Raw genomic sequence first — 11,159 nt, 5'->3', positions numbered from 1 at the left:
AGTCCTGTCCGGCACATCTCTGAGTTTCATCATTTTCATCAAAGGCCAAATCAAATAACATTTATTTTGTGACTTACTGCTCTCTGTTGTAGAGGTCAGAACTCCTATAAGCAGGGACAATATAGCCATTTTATTGCCTGACCTATTTTCTGCATTTTTGCACAAGATACTGCTGTTTTTATTTCTTGTTTAATTTAAGATGCATTAATTAATGACTGTGCTGATCAAGAGGAGCAACAAGTCCATTGCTGCCATGGAAGATCCAAGATCACCCAAAGCAAAAAAGATACTGCTGAAGAACATTAAATATTATGAAGGTTTCTGAAAATGTTTTAAGGTACAATTACAAGTGTGCTTAGCATGTAGAACATACTCAAGTTAAAATATACTATTTATTTAGCAGAGAGTTAAAATGATGAATCTTAAATGGTAAATGTTAGTTGGAGCTGAGATAGTTGGAGTCCAGTTGGGACCTGGGCTGAGACCCTGAGTCAGGCCAGCATGGTCAGGTCTGGCCCGGCTACTGTTCGATACTTGCTTACAAATAAAAAGCTGTTTCTTCCTGCAAGAAGCTCTTACTCTTTTTTTCAAAAACTAAGGCCACACTAACAATTTGGCACTGCAAACAGGATCAATAAGTTCACTGAAAGATTTTAAATATAAAATTGCAATATGGAAGACTGATGAAGGCATCAAAAAGAAAACACTAAGACCCATTTCTTTGGACAATTCTCCAAGTCTTAATTTACCTTAAGGTTAGCTACCTTAAAAAAAAAAGACAGAACATTCACTACTTTACAAATCATTTGTTTAATCAAAATTTGTAAGTTTCTTCGTCTTCTAACATTTGTGAAAATTACAGACATTAAAGTTCTTCACTGCAGTTTCCAGAGGCGATGTTTAAAAAGAGTACACCAGCTTAACAGAGTCTAAATACCCAAAACAGTTTGGGTAAAATTTTACTTTTCATTACAATAGATTTTTATACATTTATGGTAAAACACACCTAAAGCAAACTAAAAAAAATAACCATTTAAGGATACTTTAACAAAAAAACAACAAAAATAAAAAAGAAAAAAATAATAATAATAAATGTATCTAAACCGACAGAGCATTATTCACAATATTCACATTTCAACTTTTCCCCCTCAAAAGGAGAAAATAATGAAGATGCGCATGGGAGCAGAGGACACCTCAGACAGGAGGGCAAAAGAGCCAGAAAATCCGAACAGACACACACACTCAACGCTTTTCTGGAAGGGCTCTGTCAGAGCAGACGCGTGAGGGGTGAAAAAAAAGGGGCGAGTTCATTCAAATAGAAATACAAAAAAAAAAAAAAAAAATTAATCCTCAAATTTGGTCTTCTTTCCTTGTGGCTTCATAAATCCTCCCCGCCCTCCTCTGCCACCTGGAAAGCAGAAGAGAGAAGTCAAAATTAAGGTCAAACACTAAGCATTTTCAATTCTATACAAGAGCCTCACTCTGTTGAGACTCAACTGAGCAGGTTTTTAGAGGTAGACTCAAGGTCTGTATTACCTCCGAAACCTCCCCGTCCTCCTCCACGATGTCCTCCTCCTCCTCCTCTACCTCCCCTGAATCCGCCGCCTCGGCCTCCGAAACCTCCACGTCCTCCCCTGCCGCCGAACCCACCTCGCCCTCCAAATCCGCCTCGGCCTCCGAAACCTCCACGGCCCCCGCCGCGGCCTCCCTCGCCCTTAGGCTTGGCGTAGTCCAGTGTCACTTTGTTGCCGTCGATCTCTCCGTCATCCATGGCCTCTTTGGCAGCTTTGCAGTCTTGCTCACTGTCAAAGTCTACAAAACCAAACCTGGAGAAAAGAGAGGAGGAGTTCCATCTTAATCTGTTTCACTGCAGAGTGTAATTAAAACATACAGGTTAAGGTCAGTTGTCTCACATCAGACATAGGTAACTCCCGTTTATTCATTAAGGGGAGAGACCCGTTTAAATGTGATAGTTACTCTACTTCTCGTGCGAATCCGTGCACAGTCACTGAATGGACAGAGAGGAGCTCATGAGAAGATGCAAAGACCTATCGGAGCTTTACTTAAACAATACTAAAATAATGCCCTCTATACAGACATACCATATAAACTGCACTCGGTAGCATACTGGTTACAAACATGGACCAAGCTAACAATTGCCTGTAACATTCAACAGCATTATGTCACCACCTTCCTTCACATAACTTAAACACTTAAACTCAGAAGCTTGGTAAGGCATTGGTTCTGCCATTTTCAGGCAATTTCAATGGGGCTGTTTCACATTGCACATTGAGAGAATTTTGGGTAAACAGTCATGGACACATCAGTTGAGTCCTCAAAGTCAATCAAAAATTTGTTAGCTGTATTTGAAGACCTTTACTTTGAAAGAGCTGTGTGTTGTAGAGTCAAGAAATGCAGCCCACCTTAGCTGCTGCCTAGGCTTTTGAATGCAGGTAATGTGCACACAAGCAGTGAATGCTAAATTACCCTTTAGATGCTCCTGTTTCCTTATCTGTGGCTATTCTGGCAGCAACAGCCCCTTCAAAAGAGTCCTTCAGTGACTCATCTGTAGTGTCCTCAGACAGACCTTTCACAAACAGGGTTTTTGTGGGTCCTGCAAACATAAAAACAGCAGTGATCGTCAATTACTTTTGATATCAAAAAGAAAAAATCAGGTCACAAGTGTTATTACATTCTATAGTTCAGGCCTAAAAGCTACAAAAGTTAACATGCTTATTAAAATAATGGAAGATTATTTTGGAAGATTTGTTATATTGGCATTGCTGTTTCAGGTCAAAACTGAAAAGCTCAGACAATATGGAAACTATAGGGTCATACCTGAAGAGCCTTTTCCTCCAAAGCCCTCTCCTCTGTCTCTGCTCATGTACTCCAGCCTTACAGATCTGCCTTCGATGTCTGTGTTGTTACATGATTCTAGCGCTTCCTTGGAATCATCTGTGTTCTCAAACTCCACAAAGGCATACCTAAAAAAAAGAGCACACAATCATTGTTGCATTTGAGTTCCCATGATATATCTAAAGTCATCAGTTTATGATTGTGAGGATTAAATGTTATGCATGCATGACAACATAACTGTTCCTTAAATATGTGCAAAATACAATTAGGAATTTTACAGCTTGCACAGAACTTGGACTTACCCTTTACTCCGACCGTTGTTCTGTGGTATTCTGATGGAGACTGCTTTTTCAAATACACTCTGAAGAGTGTCTTCTGTGGCACTGAAGGCTAAATTGTTTACAACAATGACCTTATTTACCTGGGAAACTAGAGAAAGAAAGGAAAAAAATCAAATAAAAGAAAACTTTGTACTTCTGTAATTGACCCCACTGGATCTGTGTCAGATAAGTACTTGACTACCTTGAGGAATCAAATAATCTCAGCTAAGTAAAGTATTAATTCTTTAGCATATATTCTATTCCCAATCTATGGAATTTTCTAACTCACCAGCTCCTCCTCTTCCTCCCTGCTGTTGCTGTTGGCTTTTTGCACCCGTAAAATCCACCATGATTGACCGACCCTGAACATCGGACCCTTGCGTCTCCTCCAGTATTTTCTCAGCAATAGCCTCAGTCTTGAACTCGATGTAAGCGATTCTGAAAGAGAACAATTTATCCATGTTCACACAACTGCTTTGATTAAAAAAAAAAAACACAAACACGACGACGACAACTTCCCCCGCCATCCCTAAAACTTACCCTCTGCCACTACCAGTGTGTCCAAGGGGTATCCTGATGTCAATTGCCTGGTCAAAAAGCTCCCTTAGCTCATCCTGAGTTACAGAATATGGCAGATTCTTTACAAACAGCGTCCGAGCGTCTTTCTCTGCAGAAACATACAAAAACAATTTAGCCACTTTCTGCTTTCAACAACTTTATAACTTTATAAACATTACAGGCTATTTGGTACTCATGGTTCACACTTTATTATTATTAATAATAACAACATGAGTCATACCTGGACATCACATTAAACCTTTATTTACTTAAAGCATTTTACCTTTTTTGTTTTCCTGAATGTTTTCTTTGCTTCTTGCTCTGTCTAGTTTCAGCTCCTGACCCATACACTTCTTTCCATTTAGAGTGAGCGCTTTCTGTAGTTCCTCTTCAGAGGCAAAGTCCACATAACCGAACTTCCTGCAAAAGCAAATTCACATGATTAAAATCTATTTAAGATAGTAAATTATTTATATTTTAATAGCAAACAGTCAGATTCTTAGTCCAAAATTATAAATAATTAATAAACAGGACACTTTAAAGTTGACTACTTTGTGTTGCATTGTTAATTTTACAAAGTCCTGGTCCTGAAGTTCTGTTTTTGCTCTTTTCTAAAGCAACTTTAAAACCTTGCATCTTTAAGTATTATTTATTTTTTTAAACAGCCACCCTCAACAATCACATGATGCAAAAACTTCTATATCTGCCAAAACATAGCTTAAACCCGTTTAACAACTAACTAACTCTGACCACTCCTCCACAAAAAAAAAAACAAACAAACACTCACTTTGACCCTCCAAGTCGGACATCCTGAATCTCAAGACTCTCCTTCTTGAAGAACTTCGTGATGGCTTCCTTGAGTGTGTCGTAGTCTTTTTCTGGATTCAAGTTTCCCACAAAGATGCTGAACGCTGAAAATAAAAGTTCAGCATCAGTGGCCAGGTGTACACAAAAAACTGAATACAGATTTATGGTAAGGCATACAGAACTATGCTAAGGTCAGAAACTGCAAAAGTGACATCATACATCAGTATTAAGTCCCTTAATGATCATCATTCCTTTAACATACTGCAATCCCCAATATCTTAGAAACCTTACTTTCTCCATCAGCCTTGGGTTTTTTGGCAGGTGGGGTTCCTTTTTCCTTTTTCTCCTGAGCCTTCCTCTTTCCTGGAGTGACAGGGGCTGGGAAAGGAGTGATGGGACAAAAGGGGTAACGTAAGAAAATTTTTAACCACCACATTATAAATAAACACCCCTCAAGCCCACATCCATCATGACTTAACTGCATGTTAAGTCACATTCTATGACTAAACCTGTAAACAATACATTAAACATGTCAACACTCCTTTATTTTAAAATCTACAAATCACAATTACCTAAAAGCACACCTTCCACAATAACCATACCACAAAATTTACCAGAAATAATTGCAATAAACCGGGTTATTTTAAAGCCAATTCATGTTGTCAAATGACTATTTCAGAATGTTAAAATATTTGTACTCACTTTTAGGAAGCTTTTTGCAAAACATATCCAAAATAAACTGTTCTAAACAGAATAACTACACTTACATTGCTGGGTTCTTTGTGCCAATACAAAAATAAATGGATATCAATCAAGGCCAGCTGATTAAATATACCTTCTTCCTCATCGTCTTCCTCGTCATCATCATCATCATCATCGTCGTCGTCCACATCATCATCGTCGTCGTCCTCTTCTTCCTTGGCCTTCACCATTCCAGCTTTTTTGGCTGCAGCAGATTTGGCAGGAGCAGGTGTGGTGTCCATTTCCTCCTCTGTATTATCAATATAAATGTAGTAAGCATTAAGGCTGAGAGACACAGCAGCAAAAGGTATAGCAAGAATGATGAGTGCACATCAGACCAAACAAATCAGCAAATAGTTTCAGTATTAAGTCCCTAAATGTTCATCATGTGTGCACAATTACTTTGGCTAGTCAGAAACAAAAAGCACACCAACATGGACCTACCATCTTCGTCGTCATCATCATCATCCTCATCTTCTGACTCCTCTTTAGCAGCCTTGGCTGGTGTTGGTTTAGCTGCAGGTTTAGCTACCACCTTCTTTGGGGGAGGAGCTTCCTCCTCAGACTCATCATCTATTGTCAAACCAATGAGTAAAATTTTAGGTTTAACCAAAAAACAAGTCTCCAAAGCAAATTCCTTTCCAAACCCATGTGTCACAGTCAAGTAAAAGTTACCCAGGTAGCCAGTCTTGGCTGACAATTAAGACCGAATTAGGTGCATCATTACACATCAACAATGTAACACTAAAAGTCGACCCAATCAATTCTTAATAAATATCTATCAGGTTTGTTTAATTGCAAAGAGCACATTCCTTAGTCCATAATTCACCAACACAAACCATTTAAAAATAAATAAATGTACATAACCACAAAGACTTTTCCATATTACATTTTTTAATGGTTCAAGTAATGTGATCGCAGTCAGATGTTATGAGAATCTCTATACCCTTAAAATCTACATCTTACAAGAATTAAAATATACCTTCATCATCGTCGTCGTCGTCCGAGTCTTCTGCAGGTGCCACTTTCTTTACAGGAGTCGGTTTTGCTGCAGCCTTTGCTGGAGTTGCTTTGGCAGGAGTGGCCTTCTTTGGTGCAGGAGGCTCCTCTTCTGCAGCGGTAAAAAAAAAAAAAAAAAAAAAAAAAAAAATTAATATACCTATACTATTATAGTAGCCATGGCAAAGGGTACATTTTAAGTAGTGACGACCTAATGCACACTACAAAAAAATTAATTAAAAAAAAGGTATTAGCTATAATTGGTAGCTACAAAAAAAGTATATATATATATATATATATATAGCATTAGCACAAATGATGACAAACTTTACGCTTCTGCAGAGATTACTGGATAATTTCTTACAATCATGCAAGTATCGTTAAGCAAATCAATCATTCACGTAAAAACACTAACCAGACTCTTCATCATCATCATCATCATCATCTTCGTCGTCGTCATCATCATCCTCACTTTCTTCCTTGGCAACAACTTTACCGTTTTTTACTGCCTTTGCTGGAGTTGCTACAGGTTTCTTGGCAACTGCTTTGACTGGTGGTGCCTGTAGCAAAAAAAATAAAATTAAAATATAATAATAATAATAATAATAATAATAAATAATAATAATCAAGCCAATAAAAAATATTTAAACAAAAAGTAACTTAAAAATAAGACCTTACCTCTTCCTCATCTTCATCACTGTCCTCCTCCTCACTGGACTCTTCAACTTCTTTTGGGGGTGGGGGTGCCTTTTTCTTCTGTGGCACTTCTTTTTTAGCTGCCTGCAAAACATTATGGAATGGAGGCACATGGAAGAAAAGGTTAATCAAAGTGCCAAAAAAAATACAAAATTGTGCAGAAAAGATGAGGAAGTGAGTAAAAATGAGATTCAGTAAAATCACCTATTTAAAGTGGTAACTTTACTAAAGGATTAGAAATTAGAAGTGTGCACCATCATATCAATATTTTTAAAAAGCACTCCATTTTATATTAGTTTTTTTCTGTATTAACTTAATTGTTAGCAGTTTACATGAACCAAATATACTGCTTTTGTTTTGTGAAACATTTGTTGTGTGTTTTTACAAAATAGACATTTATAGTTTTTTTTTGGTTCCTACTGAATGAGAAATTATTATATGTATAACAAATTATGTTTTGATATTTGTTTGGTTGTAGCAGCATATTCATAAACGAATATTTAAAAAGGCAACGTTTTGTCACACTGCTAAGAAGGTCATTATCGCAAAAACATATCGCAAAAACATTTACTATGAATCGTGCTGAAACACATAAAAAGACAGTCATGTTCCTGTGAAGGAAAAGAAGATTTACTATACTATGCGAGACTAAAAGATGTGCCCCAAAACATGCAGAAGTGTCATTTATGTTCCTGCTGAGAATGAGGAATTGCTGTCTAAATCAAGAAGGGTACAAGGACATGTGCTCTAAAATAAAAGTAAAGTAACTTAAATGTGTGTAGAAAATAAGACTTGAAGCCTATACTTTGTTGGTATTGACATAATTGATTTAATCTTAAAATGTTACTCATTTAATAAAAAGTTATCTTATACAGTTTCTGTAGAAAACGAGGATCACACTGTGCTGTTTTATGCATTCATTCATTCATTCATTCTTTTAATACATACTTCACCCCATACATTTATATTTCATTCTGCACTGATTTTGGACTTGATATAACAGTCGACAAACACCAGCAGATGACATGGCTCTCAAAACAATCACTTATTGTGTAAACTTCACACCAGACCTCAAGTAGCTTGGACTGTGCGCCTCTCCACACCTCCTTCAGACTCTGGACCCTTGATTTTCAAATATGTGTCAGTTATGGTTTGGTGAGCCATGTCATCTGCTGATGTTGGTCCAACTTGTAACAGAAACAATCTTATTCAGCTTCTGTAGAAAATGAGGATCACTGTGCTTTTATTTATTCATTCTTTTATATATACATACTTTGCCCCATAGTTTAAATGAGAATAATGATAGGAATCGTCCTTAAATGTACAATAACGTCCTTGTTCATATATATTTTTTTACATTTTACACAAAGGGCGACAAAATGGGTCACTGAAGCAGGGCTACTTTAGTACAGGACCAGTTAACTAATTATTTTTATAGGTAGCTAGATCCTGGACAGACAGAAAAACAACTTAAAAATATATATAAGCGTGCATGTAAAGTAAATATATAGCTTATCTAGCTTTATTATAAGCAAGAACAATAACTACGACCTTATTTAGTCCAAAAACTAAGCTCAAGACTCGCTAATAAGCAGAATGGACGGGTCTAAAAGCCACGTGTGAGGAGGACGAACCCACGTGGGGAGCGCCAGCGCGCGGCCTCGTGCTGAAGCTAACGATGCTAAGCTAACCCAAGTGCTACAGCTAAATTAGCCTAGCTTGGCTAACTCAATGCGGCCTTTCCTGGACGGCTATGCTACGCTGTGAAAAGCTAACTGTATTCTGCACGTTTTCGAATACACCAACTAGTTACCTAGCTTAACGAATTTCCAGGAAAACTAGATTAGGAATTTTACTCTTGTTTTTTATATATAATTTATTGCTCTTAATCTTATATAAATTGCGTCCCAAATAAGCAAGAATAAAATAGATAAACACGGGTAATCTGCGGCTAGCACGTGGCTAATGCTAGCTGGCGTCTTTCAGTTTAGCTCGCCTTGCTAAACTAAGCTAACTAATCTCAGCACAGCTGCGTGCAGCTCCGCCACACTGTAGCTAAAGGCTGTATATGCTATTAAACTAGATTAACACACATTACAGACGCTGTTAAACAGTATTAAAAACCTTTCTATAGCTACCCATATAAAACCAAAAGCCCCAAATATGAGAATTAAATTGCTAATGATAAAAACGTGAGTTAACAGCAGACTGAGGGGAAGGCCATTTCAGCCCTCCAGCCTCCATTTTGCACACTGTAACTACAAGATTTATCAAGCACCCATTTTAAAATATACACCACGCACATTCTATTCTTACATATCACCGATAAACAACCCTACATCATATTTAAGGTAAAAAGCTTAGCTAGTTAATTAATAAGCGCTTGAATAAGATGTTAGTTGGGTTAGCTGGATAAGTCAGATAACTAGTTAGTTATGATACGCCAAACTGAGTACCTCATTTATTCACCACGTTTTATTATGGTTAGCTACCAGAAACAACAATACTATATTTACATACATATTAAATTAAATTAGAATACTAGTTATAACACTCACCTTCGCCAGCTTCACCATGACTGCGTGGTGTTTCGTCGAAACACGAAAAAACCCGAATAAACTGCTGTAAAGTCTGCAGTGTGCTCAGGCTGGTTCCACGTGTTTCACTCTGCAGTCGCTTCAGCTCTGAGAATGAAACTCAACACTCCGCCGCTTTTCTGTACAGGGGGATTTTTCCATTCACACCCGTATTCAGGAACCGCACCGCCCATCCTTCGTTCGGATTGGTCACTTATTCAGACTCAGAGCGACCCGCCGACAATTTCAGCTAATCACAGTGATGGAAGGCGGGATTTGTCTGAATACAGGTGCAACAAAACCACGCGTCTCCTCCCATACAAAACCATGCATATATTCAAACATACCAGTAGCAGAATGAAGAACCAAGCTAAACATAAAACATACAACATAGAAGCCCCAGTGACTAACAGTGACACGGATAACTCCCTTAGAGATGGGAGAAAAAAACTTGGGAGGAACAAAGACTCATAAGGGGGACACATCTTCCTCTTGTCGGACTACTTATAAATTAATGACAAAAATTCCTAGAAAGACCAGAGTTTACCAAGTTCCTTTGATCTTCCATAAAACTAATTCAGTTTATAATTTACTTGTATTTGCCTAGCAGCACTTGAGAACTTCTTCTAAACATGGCTATTTGGTGAATTAAATAATAGAACGATTATTTAATAGCGATCCTTTAGATTGCAGTACTGCAATACTGCAATTTCATTGAGGCGAGCAGCTTCGCCGCCCACATTTGAGCTCCCGGATTCTTCTACTCATCTTCTCCCTCTCTCTGATGTTGATTGCTAAGACTGAACATGAAAAACACGCCCCTTAATTATCATATGGAGGAAAAAAAGCAGAAATAAATGAGTGAAAAAGAATAAATAAACAAATAAATACATACATCAAAATACATTTAGAAATATTCTCATGAAAAACTATATAGGCATTAATTATATTAATTATACAATAAATCATACATAAATCAAATCAAATCAGATTTATTGTCGCATCACATACAGTGGAGAGGTGAGCTTCCACAGCAGTGGAGCTGAATCCAAGGGAACGTTTAAGCACCAGGTTATCATATTTATTTTATTTGTGCCACTTCATGTTAGGCATGTAAGGAACCACATGGGTGATTTCAGTCAGTACAAACACTCTTATGAAGCCAGGATTGCAGAGGGGGCGCTGTAGTCACCGCATAACTTCTGTGAATCAGTGGTGACAGTACCAGAGCCAGTTTCACTACAAGGTGTTGGACTTCTGACTGTTTAATATAAGCTTAATGTGGCAGGACTAATTATTTCTAATAATAATAATAATAATAATAATAATAATAATAATAATAATAATAATAATAATTTGGGGGTACCTTTTTTTGTTAATGTTTGGTAGTATTAATTTAAATATTTTAGAATTATGATTACCGGGTGGTTGATGTGAGTTAGTTATTTGGGGCTCCTATAAAAGGGCTTCTTTTTGCATGCTGCAGCGTCTGCCTTGGGTTCCCCCCTCCCCCTTCCGCTTCACCGCGTGGCTCAGAGGTATGTTTGGCTTTGTGTGTGAGGGAGAAACGCACGTGTAAGTCGGCGTTTAGTTAATTTATTTGTTT

The 11,159-nt window shown here is 37.6% G+C and overlaps 1 protein-coding gene and 3 non-coding genes across 4 annotated transcripts; all 4 read right to left on the bottom strand.

The window, feature by feature from the left end:
* Positions 1–791: 791 nt before the first annotated feature.
* On the bottom strand, positions 792–9,679 carry ncl (nucleolin). Its single transcript, XM_007256788.4, has 16 exons — positions 9,536–9,679; positions 6,960–7,061; positions 6,697–6,841; positions 6,265–6,393; positions 5,727–5,855; positions 5,377–5,532; positions 4,833–4,919; positions 4,522–4,645; positions 4,018–4,154; positions 3,717–3,843; positions 3,466–3,614; positions 3,159–3,285; positions 2,839–2,984; positions 2,488–2,614; positions 1,537–1,826; positions 792–1,408 (listed from the first exon to the last, which is right to left on the bottom strand). The coding sequence occupies exons 1-16, from the start codon at positions 9,551–9,553 to the stop codon at positions 1,344–1,346; spliced, it is 2,058 nt and encodes a 685-aa protein (XP_007256850.3). The 5' UTR covers positions 9,554–9,679; the 3' UTR covers positions 792–1,343.
* LOC125782331 (small nucleolar RNA SNORA75) lies at positions 1,903–2,040 on the bottom strand. The gene has a single exon (XR_007424948.1). It is a non-coding gene; the product is annotated as a small nucleolar RNA SNORA75 (small nucleolar RNA).
* LOC125782334 (small nucleolar RNA SNORD82) lies at positions 4,729–4,797 on the bottom strand. Its single transcript, XR_007424951.1, has one exon. It is a non-coding gene; the product is annotated as a small nucleolar RNA SNORD82 (small nucleolar RNA).
* LOC125782333 (small nucleolar RNA SNORD82) lies at positions 5,610–5,677 on the bottom strand. The gene has a single exon (XR_007424950.1). It is a non-coding gene; the product is annotated as a small nucleolar RNA SNORD82 (small nucleolar RNA).
* Positions 9,680–11,159: the final 1,480 nt, after the last annotated feature.

This window comes from Astyanax mexicanus, chromosome 16 (assembly GCF_023375975.1).
Source record: "Astyanax mexicanus isolate ESR-SI-001 chromosome 16, AstMex3_surface, whole genome shotgun sequence".
NCBI lineage: Eukaryota > Metazoa > Chordata > Actinopteri > Characiformes > Acestrorhamphidae > Astyanax > Astyanax mexicanus.
Note: the sequence above shows the minus strand (reverse complement) of the source record. Positions and strands in the feature narration are given on the sequence as shown.

Coding starts and splice junctions, on each gene's coding strand:
- ncl (XM_007256788.4), bottom strand. Junction 6,394..6,696: donor TGATGATGATGAAGAGTCTG/GTTAGTGTTTTT, acceptor TTACCGCTGCAG/AAGAGGAGCCTCCTGCACCA. Junction 3,286..3,465: donor GGGAGGAAGAGGAGGAGCTG/GTGAGTTAGAAA, acceptor TTCTTTCTCTAG/TTTCCCAGGTAAATAAGGTC.